The 27,046-nt window shown below is 55.6% G+C and overlaps 4 protein-coding genes across 6 annotated transcripts in view; 3 read left to right on the top strand and 1 right to left on the bottom strand.

Moving 5' to 3' along the window:
• MAN1B1 (mannosidase alpha class 1B member 1) overlaps positions 1-4,347 on the top strand; it is a 10,814-nt gene extending 6,467 nt beyond the window's left edge. For both annotated transcript variants that reach the window (XM_026712341.2, XM_087914532.1), the window contains exons 11-13: positions 456-653; positions 815-946; positions 1,404-4,347. In XM_026712341.2, coding sequence (XP_026568126.1) covers positions 456-653; positions 815-946; positions 1,404-1,607 — 534 coding nt within the window. In that variant the 3' untranslated portion in view covers positions 1,608-4,347. The remainder of the gene's footprint in view (positions 1-455; positions 654-814; positions 947-1,403) is intronic.
• A 480-nt stretch (positions 4,348-4,827) lies between these two features.
• Positions 4,828-14,880, bottom strand: DPP7 (dipeptidyl peptidase 7). Its single transcript, XM_087914539.1, has 13 exons — positions 14,752-14,880; positions 14,531-14,641; positions 13,686-13,825; positions 13,413-13,576; positions 12,739-12,874; positions 12,194-12,275; positions 11,134-11,300; positions 10,554-10,614; positions 7,332-7,450; positions 6,239-6,395; positions 5,851-5,915; positions 5,663-5,733; positions 4,828-5,116 (listed from the first exon to the last, which is right to left on the bottom strand). The coding sequence occupies exons 1-13, from the start codon at positions 14,831-14,833 to the stop codon at positions 5,023-5,025; spliced, it is 1,449 nt and encodes a 482-aa protein (XP_087770665.1). The 5' UTR covers positions 14,834-14,880; the 3' UTR covers positions 4,828-5,022.
• LOC113443863 (kelch-like protein 9) lies at positions 8,159-10,446 on the top strand. Its single transcript, XM_087914537.1, has 4 exons — positions 8,159-9,333; positions 9,459-9,711; positions 9,814-9,974; positions 10,083-10,446. Exons 1-4 carry the CDS (start codon positions 8,260-8,262, stop codon positions 10,413-10,415), a joined length of 1,821 nt encoding a protein of 606 aa, XP_087770663.1. The 5' UTR covers positions 8,159-8,259; the 3' UTR covers positions 10,416-10,446.
• Positions 14,881-15,358: 478 nt separating the features above from the next.
• Positions 15,359-26,837, top strand: LOC113443870 (dual specificity testis-specific protein kinase 1-like). Of its 2 annotated transcripts, none has more exons than XM_026712356.2 (9): positions 15,359-15,469; positions 19,298-19,500; positions 22,607-22,728; positions 22,836-22,884; positions 23,597-23,746; positions 24,191-24,364; positions 24,496-24,579; positions 25,319-25,405; positions 25,753-26,837. In XM_026712356.2, exons 2-9 carry the CDS (start codon positions 19,312-19,314, stop codon positions 25,852-25,854), a joined length of 957 nt encoding a protein of 318 aa, XP_026568141.1. In that variant the 5' UTR covers positions 15,359-15,469; positions 19,298-19,311; the 3' UTR covers positions 25,855-26,837. The 2 variants fall into 2 exon arrangements, with proteins under 2 accessions (XP_026568141.1, XP_087770662.1); XM_087914536.1 differs by lacking the exon at positions 15,359-15,469 and adding an exon at positions 16,529-16,592.
• Positions 26,838-27,046: the final 209 nt, after the last annotated feature.

Here is a 27,046-nt window from a genome sequence, read left to right on the forward strand (position 1 = left end):
TCTCGTGGTGCGCGGCCATGATACGGCCGAGGCTCTTGCTTCCTCTTCGTGTTTAGCAAGAGCGTTGCCGAGTCATGTTTCCTGTCCCAGTTATTGAAAGGCAGCCGATGGATTTGCTTAATGAGGCAGATTCCAGGCTCCCAAGCGCTGTTGTTTTCAGCCCTTCGGTCCAGGGATCACGTGGAGTCCCACTGGGCTGCCAGCACCTGGCTTTCTTGAGGGCCCCTGACTGCCTGCGCAGCTCTTCCCCCTCCTCTTTGATTGTCACATCAGTTCCTCTTGTTTTGAATAAGGAGTCCCTTTTCTCAGATCTGTGACAGGAAGGCAGCTGGCGATGCCACCAGCCAAGCGTGGCCTGCAGGGAGGCCCAGCCCAGGAGCTCTTCCCAGGGCTCAGCTTCAGCAGAGGAAGTCGGTCTCTCACAAGCTCTCCTCCGTCTTGTGTTTCTGGAGCAGGATCACCTGGTCTGCTTCCTGCCTGGAGTGCTGGCTCTCGGGGCTCACAACGGGCTCCCTGCAGATCACCTGACCCTGGCGGCGGAGCTGGCAGAAACCTGCTACCAGATGTACGCCCAAGTGGAGACCGGCCTGAGCCCTGAAATTGTCCACTTCAACACGCACCCGCAAAAGGACCGGAAGGACGTGGAAATTAAGGTCAGCGGTTCAGCAGGGCTGATCCTACCTTTGGGTCCCCGGAGCACCAAGCAGAGGAGGCTAGCCTCCTGATTCACAGCCCGCCCTGAATGAGGCGGGCATCCGAGTCACCCACGGGGTAGCCACACCTTTCAGTTCCCTTTCCGCTCTTCTTTGCCCAGACGGCTGACAGGCACAATCTGCTGCGTCCCGAGACAGTGGAGAGTCTCTTCTACCTCTACCGATTCACCGGCGATAAGAAGTATCAGGATTGGGGCTGGGAGATCTTGCAGAGCTTCAACCAGTACACCCGGGTAAGTCTGAGCTTTGGGGCAGGCCAGGCGTGATTGATTTGTACTATGTTCCGATTGGTTGATTGTATTGTGAATTACCACAAGAGGGAGCTAGAGATCATGGCTTGCTCTCTCTGACATGCTGTATCTCTGACTTTCTGACATTCTCTTGCTATCTAAGCTGTGCTTATGCTTGTGATATTTTTGTTTACTGGAAATGACAAAGGCAACCGGTAAGAAGACTTTGTAGTTGGATATTCTTTCGACTGTAAAACGTATATGACCTGGACCGTTTATTGGACTGTGCTATTTCTTAAACTTTAACTCAGTTCAGTGTGGCTGAATAATTATTCATAACTACTCCCATAAACGTTTCCATGTGCGTCTATCCTTGTTACTCAAGGGTTATTCTGTACGTATCCTAACAATGGTGAACCTCGGTGGCCTTCTGACTTCACACATGTGTTCTTCCACCCAGGTCCCGACTGGAGGCTACACGTCCATCGACAACGTCCAGAGCCCCAGCAACCCGGAGCCGAGAGACAAAATGGAGAGCTTTTTCCTGGGCGAAACCCTCAAGTATTTTTTCTTGCTTTTTTCGGACGACGTCAACTTGATCAACCTGGACCAGTATGTCTTCAACACGGAGGCCCACCCGCTCCCCATCAGGCCGTCGGCATAAACCGAAGCCGTCAGCAGGCCCGATTCCTGGGAGCCCAAGGGAGGGGTGTGGAAGGCGGAGCGACATTCCTGGTGAAAGGGGCTTCCTGGAGGAATTGTACGTGAGGGAAGGGGGGGGGTCTCCGGAACCACTGCCTCCTCTCCGGAAAAGGGGCACCCTAGCAAGGGACGGACAAGTGGGGAGCGTGGGGCTGGCTTCGACCCAGGGAGCACCCGAAAACTAGCTCCGCTCCGCTCCACCTCTCGGCGGGAGAGGCCCTTCAGGAGGGAAAGGGGCGGCCCTGTGCCAACGTCCCTGGGGCTGTGTCTTCCTTCCACGGCTGCAGGTGGGGGGGGGGGCGGGAAAGGGACGATGCTCTCCAAGCCCTCCCCTCGAAAACAAGTGTTACTGCTCTCCTGATCCCCGAGGGGGAGGAATTTGTGCCCTGTTACAAACCGGGGGAGAAGCTGGATGGGATGGTAAATATATATATATATATTTTCTTAACTTATCTGCAGCAATGCAGGGAGAAAAATGTGAAAATTTTAATTATGGGGAAAGGGGAAAAAAAAACCCCAACCAGGACGTTATCTATGTAGGAATTTGTGTGTGTATAATATGGATAATGTTTTGGCTCAGGTATCCTTCCGAAAACTGCTTCCTGCATGAGTTCCTCTTCCAGGTTGGAGGCCCCAGGGGGAGGTTGACCTTTGAAAGCATATTGGGGGGTGGGGGAGGAGCTGGAGGTCAAGGAAGGAGCAGGTCCCAATCCTTACCCCCCCCCCGAGCGGATTCTGCCCACTAGGATTCCTGCCACGCCTCTCGCGCTTGAAAAAGCTCTCCCTGGAAAGTTGGGCTTAAAAAGCCAAGCGACTAACCAACTTTCGCTCAGCGGCTCTGAACTACCAGCCACGGAGGAAACCGCTCACTAAAGGTGTGAACTCACGATACGTTTACACCGAAACGTGGCACGAAGGCTCGCTAGCTTCCGCTTTACGCTCGGTGGTGGTGGTTTTTTTGTCTGTCTCCGAGGCAGGATAAGAGGTGGTGCCCCTTCCCCAGGCTCTCCGGCGTGGGCAGGGTCTGCCTTTCCGTGCCAGTCCTTCCTTTCTCTGTCTTTTCCCCCCGTTCGTTCTAGCTTCCGTGTCCCTCCCTCCTTTCTTCTCCCGGTCGCTCTATCTCAGCACTTTAAAGTGGGGGCAGAGAGAAAGATTCATGGGACAATCTCCCCCCTGCCCCCCGTTTTGGTGGGACTGATTTTTGGGGGGTATTTGGGGGCTTCCCTAATTGTGCCATTGATGCTCGCTGCTGCTGCTCCTACCTGGGGGACGTTGAACGGCTGCTTTAAATCCCCGCCCGGGAGAAGAGGGCCAGGCAGGCAGACCGGCACTGCCCCCCTGTTGGCACAGAAAGGAACTGCATGAGTTCATGGCACCACTGGCGCTGCGGCAGAAATCCCGGGCGGGATCGTTTTCTGCGAGAAAGTGGGTGCAGAAGGACCGGGGATCCCATTTCTTCTCCCCGTCCCAACGACGTGCATGTTACTCAAGACGCGTTTGGTGCTACCCGAGGGGTGGATGGCGTGGTAAAGATCAAAGACAAGAGCTGCTCAGATCTCCCAGACTCCCTTCCTGCCCCCTGCAATATCACAAGGCTCAAGAGAGGGAGAGAATCAAAGGCTCGGAACAGCCGACGCACAACAGTGTCACAATCAGGAAGATTTCTTCCCGCTCTTCTTACTGTCTCTCTGGACTGCTGGAGAACTTCACTGTCGCCATGGTCTTTTCAATGGCATTTTGTTTTGGGGTGGGGGGCTTGCAAGGCACTATTGTATAGTTTCCTGTTTAAATAGACCCTGGAATTTAAAAGCCATACTGTAAAACCCCCGTTTTGGGAGGCCGACACTTTACTTTGAACTGGTGCCTTCTGGTTTCGAAGGGGGAAGAGAAGTTTCGGGTTGGTCACGTCCCCAAATGCGAGCATTTCTTCCAGCAAATCAGAGCCTGCAGACCCACCAACCACCTGCAGTTCTCATGAGCCTCTTTCAAACAAGCCACCTAGGATGTTTGTTTCCTGGCTCCTTCTCAGAGTTAGATGCTGAACAAACACACATACACACACATATACACACACACCCTCCCAGTGCAGACTTGCTTTGCTGCTTTGTCGGTGCACAACCCTGAATTTCCACTTGCCTCACGTTGTCCGTGGAGGCTGGAATGTCATCCTAGTTTGGAAATTTGTTCAAGAGAAATCTGCCAGGAAAACATACCTCTGTTTTTATGTTTGTCTTGCGCAGCCAAATGGGGACTCATTCCGCGTGATTTTCGTGCCGTCTTTATCATGGCCAGTTCATCTCATGTCTTAAGAGCAGAGGACGGAGTCTTAAATGATCAGGCACAACCGGATCGTTGGCTGTAAGCGGACCGGAAGTGAGGGGAGCCTAACTTGGTAGAGAAAGCTGGCTATTGTGAGGAGCACCCTTGTGTGCTCCCATCCTTCTCTCTACATAATTACTTTCGGTTTATCCTTTTTTTCCCCCCTCTCCCAAGAAGAGACAGACTTGCTGAAATCTTGTGGTGCGATCTGGTCCAAAGTATTTGTGAAGTAGAACTGATTTCTTTTGCGACCGTGCAAACGGTTCAAAACGGGGCGGGGAAGAAATCTCTGAAAATGAAAGCGATCTGAAAAAGTGATTTTGGCTGGGAAGCTCAATCTGCAGAATTCTACTCCACCTTAATAAACTTCCAATTTATTTTGAGACCCCGCGTTTTTTTTTTCTGAGCCGCTGACTGTTTACATGTTTCTGTCCTGCCAGAAACCTTTGCGTGAGAGGTTGAAGGATGGAAGGATACCCCTTTGAAGACAGGTGCCAGGAAGTGAAACTCACCCTGGGCTCGAGCCCTGCGGCACATCATCCCTTGATAGCAACACGGGTAGAACTCTCCCGCGTAGGGTCTCCAAGTGAACCAAGTTGGCGAAGGAAAGAAGAGTTTTTCCTTGGTGTGTGTGTGTGTGTGTGAGACTCTTCCAGGTTTCTACCAGGGTGGTGGAGGACCTGACTAGATGATCTGAAGGTACAACTCAGGATAGCCCTCCAATTGCTTTCAGGGCCCCTGACTTGGCATGACCAATCTTCAGTGCATCTTAGCATAAAGTCTGAACTCTTCTTCCCTCTTCTTCTCCCCGCCACCCTCAAGTTCCCAGATCCTTTCTTGGAAAGAGGTGAACAAAAGGCCAGTTTCATCCCAGCCTCCATGAACCTCCCAACCCAGGAAGGTCCCCTGGAAGGAACTTTATTCCTTATTCTTCGGCACTGCAGCATGAGAGTGGCACTGCTTAAGGAGAACACTACGGTCCCCCTCTCTTCACGCCCAGCGGTCCGGGAGGGGGGGTGGCGGCTTTTGTTAAAAGACACCGGCTGGCAACTCGGATGCTACTTGGTGGCCGCTTCCACCCAGCCCCGGATGATCCTGGCTTCCTGTAGCCGAGCTTCCCTGACCGAGGCGGGGTCAGCTGGGTTGGAGCTCCTGTTTTTTGGGGGGGAAAAGAAAAATTAAGCCCAGTGAAGTTAAGCCCTGCTTGCTTGTCAGAGGGCAACTATCCAACCACAGGAACGGAGTAGTTCCAAGTGGCTTTTAAGGTGTGTTTGCTTGCTGTAGCAGCACTCCTCCCTTCCAGGGAACGCAATCACCGCGCTTCCTCTTTCGGAAACTTTTGTAAAATTCTCGAAAGCTTTAAAAAACAAAGGTGTGGGGCAGTGAATCATCCGATTTCTTAAACGAGAATGTCGATTTGATTTCTGGGGGATAAAAAAAGCACCTTAGAATAACCACCAGAGGCCTCTGAAGAGCGTCCCCGGTAGAGACCAAAGGGCTCCCTAACTCAGCCCCTCGGCCTGCACTACGGCAACAGCAGCCCTTCCTGGTAGAAGCCGGGAGCAGTTCGGAGAGGGGAGGTCAGATAGGGAGGCAGCCCTTCCTCACCGATAAGCCTGCTCCCCGGCCAGAGAGAGGGGAGAAGGGAGCCCTTACAACCCCAGGAGCTGGGGAAGAAGGCCGGGGGACCAAACGTACCGGAGGTCGAGGTGATGGGCGCCCCCTTTGATGGTGATGGCGATCACGGAGGAGCTCAGGTTCTTCCTCACCTGAAACGGCAACATCAGAAAGTCAGAACTCTTCAGGGAAGGGAGGGAGCGGGGAACAGCAGGTAACGGGTCCAGGTAGATCTGAGCCGAGCCCAGGAACGCCGAGCAGGTACTTACCCCGCCGGATGCCCAGGGGTCCAGGTCTCCGTTGGAAAAGATAATGTTGCTTGCAGCAGCCAGGTCTGCCAGTTGTCAAAAAAAGAACACAGCAAGGTTTGAATGATAGAAGTGCACAAAAGTTGAAGGTCCTTTCGACCAGCAAGGCCTTTCCCACAAGGAGGTCCCAGGTTCAGACTCCCATCGCAGGTCGTATCCCGACAAAAAGACGCCCCTTCAAGGGCCCAGAAAGACCCTCCTTCCACAGGGTACCTGTCAACCTGGGACCATGTCCTGCTTGCCCCCTTTTTAAGCCTCACAGTCGCGCCCTCCACCCGCAAGACCACGAAGCGCCTAGAGGGGACCCTTCAGGGACCCCGTCGCAAGCTGAAATCCCAACCCTGCTCACCGCCGCCCCAGAAGTTGACGCGCAGCCACGATGGCCGGGGCCGAACCCCCCACTTGCGGAAGCAGTAGCCTTCCCGGGCGGCCTCAGTGAAGGGGAGTTCCGGAAACATGTCGGTCACGTTGTTGCTGTCGAACGCTAAGTTGATCTCGGTGCAAGCCTGGAACCGAGAGGCGCAAGAAGCAACCGTAAGGGGAGTGGATGGGCCCTGTCTACACTGCGTCAGCCCAGCCCTCTCCCCAAGGTTCAGGCAACCTTGCAAGTAAGAAAGGCCACAAACTTAAGAAATGTTTTTCCATTCCATCCCTGGCGATCAAATGCGCCTAGATATCCTCTTTTTTTTAATTATTAAAAAGTTTTTTTATTTTTATATTTTGCACAGCTCTTCACATGAGCAACGTGATTCCAGATTACGTTTATACACAGTCGTACTTGCATTTCCAAATTTCTTATTTAATATCACATCAAATTATTATCCATTCTACTAATCTTTAAATAAATTTCCATTTTAGATTTCAATTCATTCAAGATCAAAGTTATTTTCTCACATATATTTCCAATTCTTTATCCCCTATTATTTCCATTTTCAGCTTACCACCTATTTTGCCTTATACATTACCTTCATTAATTAACTCAAGACCAACATTCTATATAGATACATACATACACACATATAATAAAATTAAAATAAAATTATTGTATTCAGGATCCACGTGCTATATTCCTCAATCTACAATATATCTTATATTTATTCCAACGCTATTCATATAACCATTTCATATGTTTTCTTTATTTCCCCATAGCCAAATTTTACTCCTATAATTTAAATAGTTTCATTCCCCTACTTTTAATTATATTATTCTCATTATAAAATTCCCATGAGCCATATTTTTTATTTTCTCATATCCTTTTGTTTAGTCAATTATAATTTCTATTTTATTTAGGATATACATAAAAAAAGAACGGATTAATAAGAAAACCCTCTTAACATCTCTAAATGCCTCGATATCTTCAATGGCAGTTTCCCCCCCGCCCCCCCCCGCAGTCGCCTCCGTACCTGGCCAGCCCAGGTGTGCCAGCTCTTCCCCCAACCTACCTGATAATCCCAAGCTTCAGCATTGGGGCCTAAGCCACAGCCTGTTGGATCGGAACATTTGTGGTACATCTCGTAAATGTCGAAGCACGTTTCAGTCCCCGTGGAGTTGTAAAATACTCCTGGTGGAAGCAAGAGGAGGAGGTTGGGTCCATTTTAGGTGCTCAACAGAGGCAGAGGGGGAGGTGGTTTCGTAAACCGCAGTCATTCTGGTGGACCCACCGAGCAACTACAAAGCCCACCTTAAAAGACATTCAGCCAGAGGGGAAAAGCTCATCCTGCTTCCAAAGTCTCAAGATTAAAATTCTTTGGGAGAGACGCAGCTAAAATAACCACAAAGCCAGAACAAAAAACCCCCCTTGGAGGAAACACTGAAAGTGTTGGAGGTTGTTTAGTCAACACACACACCACATACACCACACACACAGTTGCTTAAGGCTTCAGCATGTGATTCAGGACACAGAAAGGGGACAAATCCTTTTGGCCAGGTACAATGGGGAGCTCTGCTTGTTACGGCCGAAGGCAAAACTCTTGCTGGTGGCTGGGCAGAGAAATTGCAAATATCCCTTGTTAAAAACCTCTTTCTCGTCAGCCGAGGTATAAATCCTAGGAACAGCAGGAGAAGCCAGGTTTTCTTCCAAGCAGGGAACAAGCCTGGACCTGCCTCTTTTCCTACTTTGGCCAGACCAGGAAACGGAGGGAGACCCACCGCACCTTGGTGGACACCAACCAATGGGAGAGAGGGGAGGAGATTGGTGGCTGCTGCCTTGGAGATGAGGGATCAGCTGTCCTGCTCTCCTGGTAGCCCATAAAAACAAGAGCGAAAGCACAGCTAGCAAGGGCCGGCCATCCCACGGCCGGGTCCAGAGAAGCGGAAACCCCAGAGGCGCTCCCCATGGGCAGAGGGCAGGGAGAGGGCCGCTTCTGAGCTATGGCCTCTGGAGAGGCGCCTCTTGGGGAGCGTGAAGTGGCAGGAGGCCAGAGTCTCAGCTCAGACACCTACCTGCCTAAGCTCCTAGAGGGGCTCCAGAACCTCCGTTCCCAGAATGCCCTGTGTGACGTGGTGCTGGAGGCCGAGGGGGCCTCCTTCGCTGCCCACAGAGCCATCCTTGCCGTAGCCAGCAGCTATTGCAAGACGCACTTCGCCAGGGAGGCGGCCGGCCGGGCAACCCCACTCAAGCTGGCGCCACCGGTGACCGCCAGGGGCCTGCAGGGCATCTTGTCTTTCCTTTACTCCAACCGGCTGGAGCTGACTCTGCAGACGGTCGAGGAGGTCTTCCGGGCAGCTGAGGTGCTGCTGGTGCGCGAGGTGATGCGCCTCTCCTTCCGGTTCCTGGAAGGAGCCCTGGACCGACACACCTGCCTGCCCATCCTTCGCCTCGCTCGGCGGCTCGGCCCAGAAGGACTGAGGCTAAAAGTGCAGCGCTGGGTCGGCAAGCATTGCGGACACCTCCTGAAGGACCCTGCACAGCTGAAGGAGCTGGACAGGGCAACGCTTTGCGAAATGCTGGACGGAGGAGACACCCAGGGACTGAGCGAACTGCAGCTCTTTCAGGCCGCCGTTTGCTGGCTGGAGCACAACGGCTCCCGCCAGGAGGATGCAGCCGAGGTCCTGGGCCACATCCGTTTTCCCTCCATTCCGCTCCCAGACCTGCAGAGGTTCGTCCAGGAAACGCCCGTCATGAGAACTGAACCTGCTTGCCGCCGGTACCTCCAAGAAGCCCTGGACTACCACAGCCAGCCGTACGTGCAGCCGCTTCTCCACAGCGAGGGCTCCCGGGTGCGCCACAGGAACGAGGCACTGATGGTGCTGGGAGGCAGATCAGCAGACAACGCCGTCTGCGGCGACGTCTGGGCGGCTGACCGGCACTGCCATTCGTGGATGGCTATCGGGAAGCTGAGTGGGCCACTGTACAACCACTGTGTGGCCGTCCTGCACGACTTCGTCTTCGTGATGGGGGGCCAGGAGAGCTTTGATCCGACCGGCCAGGAGCCTTCCAAGAAGGTAAGACAACTGCAGCGACCCAAAGACAGCTGGCGCTTGGGTGGGGGAGTCGATGTCCCTGCTTCTTCACTGCCAGCATCATAGAGTTCCTGGCGGCAAGGCAGCCTTCCCTCTTCCCTCTCCAGGTGTTCAGGTTTGACCCTTGCCACAAGACCTGGCTGCAGCTGGCCAGCATGCTGGTCCCCAGGACTCGCTTCTACGCCGGGGCCCTGAACGAGCGGCTGGTGGCTGTGGGGGGCGGAGCACCTCTGGGGATGCCGACCGACACGGCTGAGGAGTACCGCCTTGCCAAGAATGCCTGGCGGCCCCTCCCGGCCTTCCCGGTGCCGGTGGCTGACCACGCGGGGGCAACGCACGGAGGCCTCTTGTACATCTCAGGTGGGGAAGGGTCCCCTCCTGGGCAAAGACTGGCTACTCTGGGTTTGGGGCAGCCCCCTTCCCAGGCCTTGAAGGAACCCCGGCCCGTTTCCTTTGGCACAGGAGGCTTCGCCGAGGGCCAGACCTTGAGCACCATGTACAGCTACCTCTCCCGCCTGCGCTGCTGGGTCAGGAACCGGCCGATGGCTTTTGCCCGCTGCGATCACGGCATGGCAACGGTGGGAGACCGCATCTTCTGCCTGGGAGGAAGGGCTCGGGCCAGCGTAGGTGGCATTTGCTCCGTCCCTCTCTGGGCTCGGGACTCCCCGAGGCTCAGCCGGGTGTCCTTGGCGGTGCCCTCCGGTACCGCCCTGAGCTTTGGTTCTTTGTAGGGCCAGGAGTGGGTCCCCGTGAGCGAAGTGGAGTACTACTGCCCCGTCAGCGACCAATGGACTCGGCTCCATCTGCCGGCCATCGACCTCTGCCACTTCAGCCTCACCCACAGCCAGCTTCAACTCTACGCGATGGGCGGAGGGTCTCTGCGGCGGAGGAGCAAAGAGGACGGCGTCTGGGTCTGCCACCCCAGCAGGGGAACCTGGGTCAAGGTGGGCTGCCTGCCCCGGACTCTGGCGGATCACGCTTGCTGCTTCGTTCACCTGCCGCCCGGGATGGCAAGCCCGGGAGAACCCGAGAGAGAGGAGCCTTCGGACGGCGGCGGTAAATAGCTGGAGCAAAGCAGTTTGGGTTTTTTTTTTTCCTGGGGTGGCCCCTCAGGGAGGCGAACTGGGGATGATTCTGTTCCGAGGCCCCCACCCCACCCCTGGAGAAATGCAGCGTTGGCAGAATGAAACTGGTCTACTCACCAGAGAGAGCTGCCAGCCCTTGGATTGGGTCCTTGCTGGCCAACATCAGTTCACAGCCAACCTGAAATATCAGGTGTGCCCAGGGTCAATTTCTCCCCATCAAAAGCAATTGAGCACATCTGCACACACACACACACAGGTTTGGCTACCTGCCAGCTGACCCGATAGGGTCTATTTTCTAGCTCGTTTGGGGTTTCATGCCAGCTTAAAAAACATGCCATAACTAATCTTACGCTTTCTGGCCCAAATGCTTATATTGTCACGGAAAAGGTGGGGGGGGAGCCCAAATTTCTCTCTATTACTGCCTCCCCTAGGCTCATTCATTAAAGACCTCTGGGGGAAGGGAAGCGTCACTTTATCGGTTTTAGGATCTCTTGAAAGAGCGGGCAAGGAACGTGGTTTGGTTATCCTTTGGCAAACTCACCAACCTTGGGCAAAGATACGTGAAAGAACTTGGGCGGGGAGCATGAAAGGGACACCGCCACAAAACCGGTGTGTGTGTGTGTGTGTGTTAGTTTTGCCAAGCTGGGTACACTGAAAAACCGAGCTGCTCCACGCCCAAAGGAGGCTCAGCCCTTACCTTGACGGGGTTCGCTGGAAAGTGGCCCATAAAGTCTATTTTGTAAGGATAATCCATCATAGCCATCATGGTGAAGGCGTTCCGGGCAAATTCAAACAGCTGCTTGACGTCCCCTTGACTGGAAAGCTGGTGGCAGAGAGCCATTTCCGCGCTGATTCTGCCGTAGGCTGAAAGACAAAGGAGAGGGGCCCCTTGAGTTTTAAAGGTGCTGCAATCGGTATCTTCCGCCTGTTCAATAAACTGCATTTTTTTTTTTTTGGTTTAAACCAGGGGTCGCCAACCTTTTGGACCTCAGGGACCACCAAACTCATAATTTTAAATCCCGCAGACCAGAGACCCTGGGAAAATCCTTTAAAAAGTCTGCAAGAAAATTCCCCACCCTGTTTTCCTACCGATCGATCCTTCTTTATTTGGGATCGTAGGATACCGTCTCCAGCTCCGTTCTCAGGGAGAGAGAGAGAGACTTTTGGCTTCATGCAAGGAAAGCAGCAGAAGCAGCAGAAGTCTTTCTTTCTCTCCCCCAAACTCTGCCAGAAATGAGTCTTTGCTGGCGCTGCCTCTTGGAGCAGGAGGCCTTGCAGGGCCCCAAAGATACATTTCTGGTGGAGTTTGGGGGAGAGAAAGAAAGACTTTTGCTGCTTTCCTTGCGTGTAGCTAAAAGCAGGAGAAGAAAGAAGCAGAAAGAAGCAGCCCCGTGGCTAGGCCAGGCACGTAGGGTGAATGGGGCAAGTTCCCCCCTCCCCCCTTTCCCCCCTCCCCTCACTACCTCGTGTTTGCAATGCAAGCGACACAAGCCTTGTGTTCCCACAGGCCATGTGGGCGGCGCAGCCTTGTGTTCCCACGCAGCCTGGATTAATTGCTTTGGAGGTGACATTTCTCTGCAGGCCACCAAAAATTATCTCGTGGACCACCAGTGGTCCCCAGCCCACCGGTTGGCAGTCACTGGTTTCAACCATCCTGGTCAAGTGTAGGGCAGCAACGTGTTCACTCACAAACCACCTACAACTTCACACCCTAAAATGTGTTCGCCCCCCCACTTTGTGTTCGCTCCTTCCTTTACCTCCAATGAGGCTGAGGTCTTTGATTTGTCTGAATGCTTCTCGGACAGCTTTGGCACACTCTGGACTGTAGTTCTGAAAGTCCTGCAAGAAATTCCACAATGCATCCCGTTGCACAGAATAACAGCAGCGAGGAGAGTTTTTGTACAGGGGTGGAAGTTAGAAAACGTACCACCCGAAGAGATGTTAACACAGAAAAACATTAGAATGTGCCAAGATGGACAAACTTACAATAGAACTGAAAGACGAGGAAGAATCCGAATACTATCTATGGGATAGATAGCATAAGTGGATAGAATGTAGGAATAAGGATAAATGTATAGATATTAAGATATTATGTGTAGATATTAAATGTAAACATATGTAATATCAATGGCACAATACTGTTGAACAATGTAAATAGAGATGTGTAATTTTGAAAATAAGTGAAATAAATAAAATGAGACGAAATTCCCAAACTGAGCCAGAAAGCGAATTGGATTATTTCAGATTCACTGGGCGGGAATGACAGGAAAAAGGGAACCCCGATAAAGGTGCCTTGTCTTACTGTTGTGACATCCTTGAAGAACTGGCCAGGGTCCCCAATCCCTGCCGTGGACAGCACAGGGGCGCTGGCAGCAAGGGCCCCGGCCACCAGGTTGGGGTACTTCAGCCTCATGTAGGCGCTGAGCATCCCTCCATAACTGCGAAGAGAAGAAGGAGAAAGCTGGGGGATTTTTTTTAGAGCCCTGCACCCCAGAACAATTAGACACAAGGAGAGTTTTTCCCCCAACACCATCACTCTGCTAAACAAATAATTCCCTCCACACTGTCCAACTATTTACTAAGTCTGCACTACTATTACTATTAATCTTCTCATCACTCGTTATCGCCCATCTCCTCCCACTTGTGAGTGTATGACTGTAACTTTGTCGCTTGTATCCTTACGATTTTTTCTGACTGTTTCCTGGTATGATTGCTTATTGCACCCTGTGACTATTATTAAGCGCTGTCCCTGATGATTCTTGACTCTTGACAAATGTATCTTTTCTTTTATGGACACTGAGAGCATTTGCACCAGGACAAATTCCTTGTGTGTCCAAGCAAACTTGGCCAATAAAAGAATTCTAACTCTAATTCCTGGACAGAGGAAGCACATACTTTTTGGCTCGCTAAAAGGGATCACGGCCTCATTGCCACCTGGCGCACCCAATATTTTGCCCGCCCGGAAGCCCCCCTCACCTGCCCCCGAAGGCGATGACTGGCACGCCCTGCGCTTGGTGCTGCTCCTTCAGCCACGCGATGAGAACCGCGTAATCGGCCAAGGCCTGTTCCACGCTCAGCAGGCCGACGTTCGGCCCCTGCAGGGATGCTGCTCCGAACGGAAGCGATTTCCCGTAATACCTCTTAAAAGAAACCGGAGGGAAGAGCAGCCAGTGACCACCTGGGGCCATGGCAGCCCCTCCTCCAAGGGCCCTCCTGCCCACCCTGCCCAGAGCCGACAGGCCCCCTTACGTGTTCTGCAAAGACCACCAGGGCCCTCTGCTGTTCTGCCAGCTCCAGCAGGAAGCCGGTGTTGAGGGCGAAATCCCAGATGTCCCCTTCGTTGCCTGTGTACAAGAAGATGGGGCCGACCCCCTGCTTCCAGAACTTCTCTGCGGAACAAAGCCGCGTCAGGAAAAATGCAGTTTAGTTTATTGTCATTGCATCTCGTGCAACGAAATCGAACACATCAGGACCATGAAAATAAACGCAAAACACACACCCCTACACGTTCCACACACTGAACAGAAAACCCCCAGCACCGCACCAACACTGCACCATACAGGAGAATTCAACAGAGTTACTGCCCTGGGATAGAAGCTGGGTTTTTATTTTCCCTAAGCGGAGGTCCTCGTTGAGTGACCACCTCGTTTAGCAACCATTTGCAGTCACAATGAGGATGAGAGAGACATCTGGTGGCCAGCCTTCCCTCTGGCGTGTCCGCCCAGAGAAGGGGAGCTGGCTCAAGACAGTAAGCCCAGTCGCGGGGATCGCTTCACTCAGCAGCCGAGAGGCCACTCCCAACTGAAGTTGCAAAACGAGGTCTTCCCTGCACAGCCTGGAGACCCCTCCAGGGCAACAGGTCACGAAGCAGCAGCCACCCACTGTCTCCCCCACCCCACCCCACCCCCTCCCTGGCAGCTGTGCGTGGACCCTCTTGGAAACCCCTGCCCTGGGAGGGACGGGGGGGGGGCTTTTCCAAGAGAGGCTGAAGCTCAGAGACCGGGGCAAGAGGGGCGCATTGCCCCCCCCCACCTCCACGGGTGGGCTTCCCCACTGACACACACACATACACACACACACCCCGCCCAGCTCACCTGTGATGAGGTACCTCTGGGGGAAGGTCCGGTTGCGGCAGTTCTGGAAGTTGAAGTGGTCCAGCCGCTGCTGGAAGAAGCGCTCCTGGAAGGGCGGCGGGGGCGGCGGGGGCTGCCAGGAGGAAGGGGGCGTCTTTAGGAAGGGGGCAGCCCCTCCCCTGCTCCGCCGGACCGCAGCCGCCGCCGCCACTCCCGCCCTTCCTCCCCGCCGAGACCCTCACCTGCCGCCCCCAGGAAGAGGAGGAGGAAGAGGAGGAGGAGGAAGAGTGGGGGGCGCGGGGGTCCCGCCGAGATCGCCTCCATGCCGCCGCTTCGCTTCCGCCCGTCACGCGCCGGAGGGCTCGGCCGGTCACGTGCGCGGAGGTCACGTGGCCCTAAAACAAACCCACCCACCACCCACCCCTCCCAGAAGGGCGGCGGCGCCCGTCGCCATGGAGACCGAAGGGCCGCCAGGAGACCCCCACCTCGCTGGGCTCTTAGAGGGTCTTGGGGGCTTAGGAAGCCCCTGCCCGGCCTCTTCGTCTCTGAGCATCCCCCCCGCACCGGTTCCTCCCCACAGTCCTCCCTCCCCAGGCGAGCGCCCTTTGCACATGCTCAGAGGTCGGACGGGCCCTCGGAAGCGCTGCCAGTCAAGACCCCCCCCTCCCCCAGACTCGCTATCCCAGCCGTGGCGGCCTCCCCGCCCGCCCCATGCAACACAGGAGGTGGCGGGGGTGGCGGTCCGGGGTCCCGCCGGGCGCCCCCTGCCCATAATGCGCGGCCGGGGGTGGAGGGGGGTTGTGTCTCGGCGGCCTCCCTTCCCCGCCCGCTCGCTGGGTGGCGCCGGGCCGAGGCGGAGGCGGGAGCGGAGCGTCGTCTGAGCGCCCCGCGGCTCTGCACGGAGGCGGCGGCGGCGGTGGCAGAGGAGAAGGAGAAGGAGGCGTGGAGCGACCCTGGCAGGTGAGGGACCCCCCCCCCCGCCGGTCCTGCCCCGGTACGGTGGGGGGAAGCCGAGTCCCGGGACGCCTTCCCCGGCCTGCCGCTCCCGGGACAGGTGGAAGGGAGCCCGGGGGAGAGTCGAGAACCCCTGCCCGGACTGGAGCGGCCCTTGGCCACCTTTGGCATCCCTTGCAAAAAATGCCCCGCCGTCCTTCCTTCCGCGGCTGCCCCGGGACAGCAGGTAGCGCCGCTTCCCCCCGTTCCCCTCCGCCTCCCGTCCATCCTCTGGTCTGGGGTCTCCCCTCTTGAGAGTGTCCCCCCACCCAAAGGTCCCCTGAAGGAGCCTCCCAGGCTGGGCATCGCTCAGGGCCCCCTCCCCACAACCCGCCCCCCCTCGTCCCTCCCCGGCCGAGGGTGGCAGACCAAAAAGCAGCTTTGAAGGGGGGCTGCTCGCATGGGCGGCTCTTGTCCGCAGCAGCCTCTCGAGGAGGTTAAAAGAAAGAAAGAAAGAAAGAAAGAAAGAAAGAAAGAAAGAAAGAAAGAAAGAAAGAAAGAAAGAACAGAAGGACCGGGAGCCACAGGCGATAAATATGTTGATCCATCGGGTGCAGTTTTATTTGTTTATTTGACTGGCAGGAGATGCCCGGCTCCCTCCCTCCCTCCCTCCCTCCCTCCGCAACGCCCGCTTTAACCTCCAGGAGAGGCCGGGGATTAAAAGCAAGATCTTGCCCGGTCAGGTGCCCCACCTGAGCCCCAAAAGCCTCCCCCCAGAAAGTGAGCATTGAGTTTCTGCCAGGAGGGAGTTGTGGCTACCCACTTTTCATTGGGGCAACCCTGAGAAATTTTGGGGAGGGGGAGACCCGCTTGGCCCCCTCTTCTCCCTAGGAAGGAAGAGGGCGAATTCTTCCCTTCCTGTGTCTTCTAAGGCAGGAAACGTTGGTGCCACGTTGGTGCTGCTTCCTAAGCTATAATTACCCTCGGCCTGACTTAACCAAAGTTCTTGGTTAAACCCGCCTTTCCCCCCCCCCCCCCACCCCAAAAAAAACCTCTCCAGATGCTTTGTCTTCTTCTGTAGTTTTTGCTGTTGGCTTAGACCGACGAAGACTCCATAAGCTCCACATCCTTTGACCTAAATCGTTGCTTGGTGAGTACCAGCCCAGGTGGGGCCGGGCGCTTGACTTGTCAGGTTGAGGCAGGCTTTTTGTGTTCGCCAGGTCTTGTTCGGCTGGCCAGGCGCTGAAGCTGGTGTGGATTGAGAAGGAAAAACACCTCGCCAAGCGTCTCCCATCTGGGGATCGGTGGCAGGAATGCAGGGTTAGCCTGCGTTCAGAGAGTTAGGGGGCCTGTCTCGTGCTTTGGAGTCAACAGACTGGATTTGGGGGGATGGAGCAGTGAATGGGGAGATTGAGGATTTAGGGAGGAAATGCACCGTTGGAAATGCAACTGAACATCTCTGGGTTGAGCAGGACTGGTATAAAGATTCGGAGCCGGACGCTTGCCCGGGAATACGGCTTGGCTGATTTGTGTGAGTTGTCTGCAACTGGGCTGTAGATGCTTTCCTGCTTGGTCCTTCTCCTTGAGGTAGAGTCCCATGGGTCTCCGTGTGGCTGAGCATCCTGGCCTTCTCCTCGGAGGGCCAGATTTGATAGCCTCTGGGATCCCTTCCTAACCCTTCCTCGATCCAGAATAAGAGTCAACCCTGGGCAGGAACGGCCACTGTTTCCTAGCAACGGGCCACCGTCTCCTCTACAGATTCCAGAAATTGCCTGGGAACAAAAGGCTCTTAAAACTCTTTCCCCCCTCCACCCCCAATTCTAGCAGCTGAGTTTTCCAGTAGCTCTGTCGAGCAGACCATGCCTGACCCTGCCAGAAATGCCCCGTCAGCCGTTTCTGCCTAATGGAACTGGCATTGATCTACCACTGCAGGGCTCTGGGCATCTGCGCCAGCTCTGCTTTCGCTCTCAGTGAGATCTGCAGTGGAGGGTGGGAAGAGATTGTGACAAGCACGCAATCCCGGCTGGTGAGCAGGAATAGGTCTGGAGACACTGCATCCAGCTGCTCGCTTTCTCTCTCTCTCTCTCTCTCTCTCTCTCCAGACCAGGTCCCTGTAATTCAAGGAAAGGAGAGTCAATAAAGCAGAATATTTGCAGCTCAGGGTTGAACGGAGGGGGTCCTTGGTGCTCTCTGAGCTGGGTTGTTTTCTTGCAAGATGCTTCACGACCCAAAGTAGGTAATCAGTGCCAGCGGGGTTTGCCGCAAATGCCCCTTCGAGCACTGGTTGGGTCATGAAATGTCTGCAAGAAAACAGCCAAGTTCAGGAAGCACCAAGGACCCCTCAAAGAAAAACCCAGTGCGGCCTGCAGACAGGCCTCCCCTACCCTCCAACCGCCTGGGCCTCGGCACCTGCATCGCGCCACAGAGCCGCGGCTGTGGTGTCCTTTCCAGAGCGGGCCTAAGACATAGCATGCCGGCTCCCGCGGTCATCACGAGTCAGATTCTTGGGTCCAGCGAGACGGTCCACTTTAGAAGACTGAAACTGGCACGCTTGCAAACAACATCAACAGCTGCGTTCTTGTTTACTTTTCATTCATTTTTGTCTTTTCCGACTTTTCAAAGCGAGGCTGGTGTTTTTCTGTGCGCCAGCCTCTTCCGTGCTTTAACTCAAAACGTCCCCCAATTAGCGGCACACACCCCGCCCCCAAAATCAAGCTGAAGGCCTTCAATGATGGCCTGGAACCTCAAAAAAGGCAAACTTATCGGAAATTATGCCGGATTGGTCGGTTTGAGGTAAGGGCTCGCGCGTACCAGAACACAAACTCTGGTTTCCCTGTGTAGTGCAACGTTCGTCTCCCGAGCAGCTGGATTTGGGGCCAGGGATCAGATTACAGGTTTGGAAGCAGAGAATTGAGGGCAGGCCTCTGCAAAAAAAAAAACCCATTGCAAAGAAAGGAACTGGGGTGGGGGGTGGGGAAGGAAACGGAGGAGGGGAGCCAGGTCCGTGCTAGAATTTGCAAAGCGGGAAGCCAAGGCATGTGGGTCTTTCTTTCAGTTCCCCGAGTAGCCACAAGTGCATTCCTGCTGCGTTGTTGTCTTCAGCCTGGGAAACTGGAGGCTGCAGCCATTCCCCCCCCCCGCCCCCCCTGCTCAACGGGCCTGTTTTTGTCGGACGGACAATGGGCCCATTTTGCTAGCCGTCTGCGTCTTAAAGAGAAGAGGCCAGAACCGCCAAGTAGTAAAATCCGTCTCCAGAAAGGGGTTTTCTTCTCCCATCTGGGTCTCTGCAGCGAGTTCAAAAGGTGCTGCTCCCCCCCTGGTCATACCACGCCCGGTATGGGGGTGTTGGGGTGTTGGCAGTTCTGCCTCCGATGCCAGGAGGGAGGGCCTGCTGCACGAAACGTTCGCGGAGGGGCTGCCCCAACCAACCCTACGTGGGAAAGGCCAAGAATGTAAGGCACGGACCCAGGGCTGGACAGGGGTCCTGTGACGCCCCACGCCCATGAATTCAGCACCTGGGAGACTCAGCCCAGCCGGAGAGGGGGAAGGAAGAGGCCTGAGCAGCCAGGGGGGAGTCCCAGAGGGCTCTGGAGTACCCACTTAAATACCAGCGCAGCTCCTACTCGATCTGAGAGCGTCTGTGCTCAGGGCAGGCGGGGGCTAGAAAGGCCTTTAGCTGGCAAACCACTTGGCCCCAGCGCCTCCCAGCGCTTCCTCCTCTTCCACTCACCGGAGCTCCCAGTTTGGTATGAGTCTTCGTCGGTAAACCTGGCTAGCTGTGAAATGGAGACGAGCGCCTGGCCTGGGAAGGGCCTTTCCTGAGGCACAAAACCTCCCCTCCTTCCCTCTCCGCAGGGCCTGCCTTTACCATGCACAAGGTGGCTCTGGCGTCCACGGATTTGCCTGGCTCGACCCCCTGCTGCGAGGAGACGCCGGACGCTTATTGCCCAGAGGATGAGCGGTGGCAGAAGCTGCGCACGGCGGTCCGGAAGCTGGAATTCTGGGAAACCTTTGAAGTGGAGCTGATAGGCAGCGGCTTCTTCTCCAAAGTCTTCAAGGTACGGCAGGGCGTCACCTGTTGAGCTAGCCCACCCAGCAGGTTGCCCGCCCCTTGGGAGGATGGGGGAATTGGGGGGGACAGAAGTCCCAGCCCATCCAGAAGGAGGCAGGCTACATCTCTTAGATGGAACGGGAGGAATGTTCTAGGCATCCACACTGACCCTCCGTAGCCGGCTGATTCCGGGCGCAGGGACAATCAGATTAGCCCAGGAGAGTGTGCAGAGCGCATCGTCTCCAGCAGTGGTGGGATTCAATATATATATATTTTTTTTACTACCGGTTCTGTGGGCGTGGCATGGCAGGGGAAACATACTGTAAAATCCCCCTTCCCCCCCCACCCCACCAACCTGCTTTCCAGCTCTGTTCTCCTATGCAGGGCAACTCAAGAAGACCCAGCCGATTAGCCTGGGACTCGATGGGAGGGAGAGAATAGAGTCAGTCAGAAGTGGCATTTGCCAGTTCTCCAAGCTACTCAACATTTCTGCTGGTGGATTCTCCGGAACTGGTCAGAACCAGCTGAATGGTCTGGTCTCGCTATGAAAACAGGGGACCGGGAAGAACCGGGGAAGCCCAGCTGGGGCCACTGCCTTTTGAGCGAAAGATCAGCCAGTTTCCAAGGTGGTTTCAAGACCAAGACGAGAGAAGGAACGTTTTGTCTTAGGGGTTGGCATTCTCCGTGCCAGGACAGATCAGGGGGAAGAGAGAGAAGGCAGCTGCCTTTTTATTTTTATTTTTTTTCCTGATGGAAAACATAAGAGGCAGGAGTCCCTCGTGCGATGGGACTTGATCCAAGATGCGCACAACCAAGAGCCGGTGTTTCTCTAAAGGGAGATGAGCCTTTAGAACGAGACGCTTTCCGCCTGCATTAAGAACACCCCTCTTCTCAAAGCACCTTCGCTTCCTTCCGAGGGTCCCGTACCCCTGGCAGCGGAGGCTGGCTCCCTTCTATCCTCTTCCCCTGCTCATCCTCACCCCTGTCTCTTGGCGCCTGTTCATTTGCCAACAGTCCTTTGTTCTTCCAAGCCTTCATGTCCCTGACTCCCAGTCTGCGGGATTCCTGCGGAAGGATTTTACCTTTGCTAGCCGAGGTGGTTTGCTGCGGTTGGACTGGATGACCTTGTGGGGCTTTCTAGAAGCGAGGGAGAACGGTATCAGGACCGAGCCAGGGCCTGCCACTGCTGGGCGGCGCTTTTTCCTCCTTATCTGGCAGCCGAGGCACCTTGTGCCAGGTTGGGGCACAACAAAGGCTGCTTGGAGTTCAAGGATCCCTATCCAAAGCCTTGGGGGGGGGGGTTCCTGTTCGGCACCCCGAGGCTGACCCTCTCCCAATTCTTGCATCCCGGGTGCAAGAGGCGATGCCCCTTGGATTGCTTGGGCCATTTGCGCCGGGAAGCAAATTGAGGCGTCCGTTTTCCAAAGCCAGCAAAACCTTCTTTTGAAAGCCAGAGTTGAAACTCGGATCCTGCCCTTGGAGACAGCTGATCCCGTCTGCACGTCCCCTGCTTCACACACACACCCCACCGGCTCTTCTTCGTTCCAGGCCCCCTTCCCCGACGCGTTACGTCCCCTTCCCGGGCAAAGCAGGCGCCCTCATTTGTGCCACGCACAGGCAAAGCTTTTCATGGCTCGTGGAGCGCCTGACCGCGTCCGTCCGTCCGTCATTAACCTTTTCCTCCGTCAATCTGGGTGACTTGAGGAGGGCAGCCCTGCCTGCTACTTCCCCGCCTGGAAGAGAGGAAGGAAGGCAGAGAACTAATGAGCAGCCTTGAAAGCATTTTTATTGGGGAAACCATCAAAGAAAGGCTGCTGTAACCCAGCTGGCACCTCGCCTGGCTTAGCTGTTGGCCAAGTCTCCTTTTCCTCATTCCCGATTCCCGAGAAATGGCTTTGGAGCTGGGCTGCCAACATCCATCTGGCCCCTAAACAGGACATCTGGGGTGGAGAGAGAGCCTCCAACTGCCCGAGAAGAGGCTAAATGAGGCTGTCAGTCAATTAAAAGACTTTACAACCGAGGAACCTTTAAAACGTCCCTCCGAATCCTTTTCAAAGGTTGCCTGTGATCACGGCTTCAATAAAAGGATCGCTCTCCCCTCCCGCCCCCCCCTCCTCCTCCAGATTACTCATAGCTTCATAAAATACTCCCACGGCTGCGTGCTAGAAAGGAAAAACAGCTTTAACGTTTTTTTTTCCCCTTTGCGCCCCAGAAGCGCACTTAGCTTGCTTCCCACGCATGGCTGGTCCACTCGCAACTGCGCCAAGCCTTCCCCGGCGCTAAACGTATTGGGCCTCCGCCCTCCTCATTTGCCATCTGGGCTGGGAACGATGGGAGAGGTGACCCGCCCACACGGAAGACGGCCGGCTTGGGATGAGGAATAGTTTGAGCTTCTTGGGTTTTAATCCTTGCAAGCTGCTCGCTAGTCCCTAGTCTGAGAAAGGCTGCAAGATAAAACCACAGAAGTACGTTTGAGCCCGTTCTACGCCTGCCTCCCGTCCTTCCGTTTTCGGGCTGCAAATGCAGCTTCCCGCAGGAGTCCCGCTTCAAAGAGGAACTTAGTTAGCCGGAGGGATCCCCTGCCCCAGAAGACCCTGCCCCATTCCTGACCAAGGGCAGTCCAGTCTCTTCTTGAAAGTCTCAAGTGATGGCGCTCCCACCACTTCCGCTGTTCCGTTGCTTGATTGCTTTTCCCTGTCAGAAAGTTTCTCCTTATTTCCAGGTTGAATCTCTCCTTGTTCAGTTTCCATCCGCTATTGTCTGGCTTTCAGGTGCTTTGGAAAATAGCTTGACCCCTTCCTCCTCTCTGTGGCAGCCCCTCAAATATTGGAAGACCGCTATCCTGTCTCCCCTGGTCCTTTTCTTCCCTAAACTAGCCATGCCCAGTTCCTGCAACCGTTCTTCGTATGTTTTGGTCTCCAGTTCCCTAATCATCCTGGTTGCTCTTCTCTGCACTTTTTTCCAGAGTCTCGACATCTTTTTTACATTGTGGTGACCAAAACTGGATGCAGTACTCAAGGTGTGGTCTTGCTAAGGCTTGATAGAGTGGTCTTCGCACCTCCCTTGATCTCGATTGTATCCCTCTTGTTAACGCAACTTCTGGCTTCTGGCAGGTTGTTCCCCGTCCTGGGGGAAAGGCCATGGTGGTCAAGATTTACAAGAACGATGCTGACCAGGAGGGGATTGTGAGGGAGATCAGCTTGCTGCAAAAACTCTCCCACCCCAACATCGTCAGGTAGGTCTCAGTGGGGTCCTTTAACCATCCTCTCCCACCGGGTCGCTCGACCTCTCTGGGAAGGAAGGCCCTCGCCCTAACCCCCGCAATCTTTCCTTGTGTGTAAGGTACCTCGGGATCTGCGTGAAGGATGACAAGCTGTACCCCATTCTGGAGGTAAGAGGGGAGGATCTTCCCCTGCCCCCCCCCCCCCAAAACAGCAGCCGTCAGTCATCCAGGCTAGGCTGCCTTTTAAAGGAAGGACCCCTCGATGTTGGTGCCGGACAGGAAGCCGAGGTTTTCAGTGGTGGGAAATTTGTCCCGAAGCTTCTCCGGAGGGCTTCTGTGGCCTGTCATGTTGCCTTTAGACTCCTGTCCCTTTTATTCTGGTGCTGTGTCGTTTTGTGGCCTTCTTGTGAGCCTCCAAGAATCCTGCAGCAACACATTCATTTGATAAACCATTGCCACCTGTCTATCTGGCTTGCAATTGGCCTCATGCCCCCCCCAAAGTGGGGAGTTGGAGCGGGGGGCTGATATAGCTCCTTCTGGACCACGCTCCTTTGCGCTTTAGGGCTGAGGTTGCTAAGGGTGTAAACGAACGAGCCTGCATCTCCGCGTTAAAATTAAAAACAAAGGAATTCCCAATGTAGTAAATCCTGCACGTAGAAATAGAGAAGCCCATAGAAGAAGGTTCTAGTTTCCCTCTGCAAGGTTCCTTCCGGCCTTCCCCCAAGGGGACATTTGCCAGGCGGGTTGGGCTCCAGCTCCCATCCTCCTCGGCCGGTTGAGGATGGTGGGGATCCCGGCTGACGGGCAGCGTTCGCCTCCATCCCAGCCTCCGTGGGAGGCGACTCAAAGGCCCCCTCCTTCCCTTCTGGGCTGCCCACAGTACGTGAACGGCGGGTGCCTGGAGGAGCTGTTGGCCTGCAAAGATGCCCCGCTCAGCTGGAAGGAGAAAGTGGGCTTGGCCTCGGACATCACCCGCGGGATGGTCTACCTCCACTCCAAGAACATCTACCACCGCGACCTCAACTCCAAGGTGAGCTTTTCAGTTCAGCCTCTTTCCTGAACATCTCAAGATCGGCAGAACTGTGGAGGGAGGGGAGGGCCCCCCTGAGGCCATCCGAGGAGTGAGTAGGGGACAGCCTGCGCCTTAGTTTGTCTTGGCCAAAGGAGCCTCCCTGTTCAGGGGCAGCCTGCCGAATCCCAGGAATAGAGGAGGAAGGGTCCTTTGGCTTCTACCTTAGCGAGGTTCCCTAAAATCCTCATTGAAGGCTGTTCTGGGGTGTTGGCGTTGTTTTCCTCGTTTGGGGCTGGTCGTTGGTCCAAGACCAGCGTCCGTCCAAGAGGGAAAAGGCCTCTGTGATGCTAGGACAGTCCCAAGAGGTGGTTTCCTGCTCTAGGGGGTCAATCCGGTCACAGCGTCCCCCCCCAATTCAGAACTCCCAGGGGCCTTGAAGGGGCCGCCCACCTGTTTTTTCAGAACTGCCTCATCCGAGTGACCCAACGAGGGAGGGAGGCGGTGGTGACCGACTTCGGGCTGGCCAAGGAAGTGGCGGAGCTGTCGGCCAAGAGTCCGGAGAGGAAGCTCTCGCTGGTGGGCTCAGCCTTCTGGATGGCTCCCGAGATGCTGCGGGGGGAGCGCTACGACCAGAAGGTGCCTCCCTCCCTCCCTCCCTCCCCCGCCAGGGGTGCCAGCTGGGCCTGGGAGATGTCCAGGGAGACGAAGAACGGGGCACTGGGGACAGGGGGCTCTTCCCTGCGGCTGAGCCTGGCTCCCTTCGGCAGGTGGACGTCTTCTCCTTTGGCATCGTCCTCTGCGAAATCCTGGGCAGGATCCCCGCTGACCCGGAGGTGCTGCCTCGAACTCAGGTGACTCCCAGGACCGAAATGTGTTAGGCGGGCCTTTCCTGTACCGAGCGCTTCCTGCCAGCACCCTCGAAAGGCATTCGCAGCTTTCCCAAAAAACCCCTCCCCTCCCCAGGGGTGGGATTCAAATTTTTATCAACCGGTTCTGTGGGCGTGGCTTGGGAGGTGGGCATGGCTTGGTGGTCATGTGACTGGGTGGACATGGCCAACTCTGTATCACTCACATCGAGGCGCGCATCTCCTCACCTGGCCTCTCGTGACTGTGGGGATGCTACAACAGTCGTAAGTGTGAAAAAGGGTCATAAATCACTTTTTTCAGTGCCCTTGTAACATTGAATGGCCACTCCACCCAAGCAAAGTATCAGCAAAGGAGGGGGAAAAACTCCAGAGAAGTTCCTGAAACAGGAAGTCTAGTCCTGCCAAGAATGTAATAAGGGTTAACGGAGAGGCAGTTTCTGTAAGCAACACCAGAATGTTTCCTTCCTGCCTTCCTTACAGGATTAGCCCTGTAATTTCTTCTAACAACTGGTTCTCAGAACTGCTTAGAATGTTAGCAACTGGTTCTAGCGAATAGGTGCGAACTGGTAGAATCCCCCCCCGCCACCCCCCCGCCCCGCTTCCTTCATCCCTGGGGAGGCAAGTTGGAGGGGGAGCTGATTGGCAAAGCAAGAGGGCGGCGGGGGGGGGGGCGTGTTTACGAAATGACAGAAGCCCTCTTGAAACCCTCCGTTCCTCCCTTCAGGATTACGGGCTGGACGTGGCCGCCTTCCACAGCATGATCCACGGGTGTCCCACGCGGGTTTTGGATTTGGCTGCCAGCTGTTGCAAGGTGAGGACTTCCTTCCAAAGGGGGCCTTTTGCCCCAGCGGCTTTGCAGGTTGCAGAGGAGGAGGCGGCGGCGGCGGCAGCAGCTGAGGGGGCTGGGTAGTAGAGCCTCTGTGTCCAGAGCCACCTACCTTAGAGTTGTAGGTCCACGAAGACGCCCTTGGCGAGGCCCGCGTGGGGCACAGAGCGACAGAGGGGCCTCTGGCTACTCGGGCGGCTCCTGGGGGAAAGAGACCGCCTGCCACTCCAGTGAGAAGGTTCCGAAAGTCGGGGGGGGGGGGCTTTGGCGGGGCTTGGGGTGCGAGCTGCCGTGTCCTTTTCTCCCATTTCCCGCCCCTCCCTCCTCCCCAGATGGAAGCTTTCAAACGCCCTTCCTTCTCCGAGATCCTGGAGGAACTGGAGGACATAGCGGAACGGCTAGAGGTCCCGGCGGAGGAGCAGTGCCCAGGTTGACCCACCCTGGAGTTGGGGCGATGTGGACTGAAACATGCCTGTGTATCTCAAAGGTTCTACGGGGGGCGGGGGGGGAGGACCGGGGCCCCTGGGGCAGATCGGAGGCTCGGACAGTGGAAGATGGACTGCCCCTTTTTCCAGATGCTCAGATTCTTGTGGACCAAGCAACAAGTGTTGCCAGAAAGCAAACCGCCATCACCACCGCCCCCCCCGATTTAGATGGCTCTGGCCAGTGAGCCCAGCCGCACGCCTGCCGCAGCCATCAGCGAGTGCCATTGTAGAGGATGCTGAGCCTTCTCCTCTGCGTATTGGAGGGGGGCATCCCTGCAGAAGGAATTGGGGTGGGGGGTGTTTCCTCTGGGCATCTCAGCCACTTGGGGGGGGCCGCTGTCTTAGAGCCAAGTTTTCTGGGCTTCCTCTGCGCCACCGCAGCCTGGCTTGGCTCTCCTGGGCCTCCCTCAACCCTCACTTGGCGGCCCCCCCCCCTGCCCCAGAACAGCAGCCAACCGGGGGGGGGGCACCCTGACTTTTAAAAGCAACCCCCCAGGTTTCCCTTGGTCCACAAGAAGCCTTGGGGAACGGCCCCCTCCTCTCTCTTCTCGTCTCTTGGATCCTCTTCCCACCTGGGCCGAGTCATTGCAGCCGAGCAGGAGGTGGGGGTGTCAGGTAGTCAGGAGGGGGGGAGGTAGGGATTCTCCAGGAAGACGCACGAGTCGGAAGGGGCTGGAGTAGCACGTCCCGCAGGGAAGGCTTTGAGAGCCACGTCCAAACATCAGGGATAGAGAGACCCTGAACCCATCCCAAGCCGCGAGCCCATCCTTGTGAACGCCCAAGGCCCTGGGCATCCCATAATAGCCCTCTGAAAAGCGCTGGGGGTGATGGCCGGCCTTCTGAAGCTGGGGCAGAGCCGTGTCCTCTCCAGACCAAGGTGGGAAACGGATCTTCTGCCCTTTGTAAATCAATAAATAAGCTGCTGAACGTTTCCCCAGAAAGTGACAGCCCCTCGCACTCTTTGACACTCTGTGTGTGTGTGTGTGTGTGTGTGTGTGTGTCTGTTTGTCTGTGTGCCCCAGCCCCCTGTGCTGGTAGACCTGCATAGACCTGTGGCCGCCACAAGGTGGAGCCCTTTCACCAGCTATGCTGCATTTGGCAAAGCCCTCTGTTGGACGTTGGGAGTCCGGCATTCTTGGGC

The sequence above is a fragment of the Pseudonaja textilis genome, chromosome 17, assembly GCF_049901715.1.
Source record: "Pseudonaja textilis isolate UNSWEBS1 chromosome 17, rPseTex1.2, whole genome shotgun sequence".
NCBI classification, from domain to species: Eukaryota; Metazoa; Chordata; class Lepidosauria; order Squamata; family Elapidae; genus Pseudonaja; species Pseudonaja textilis.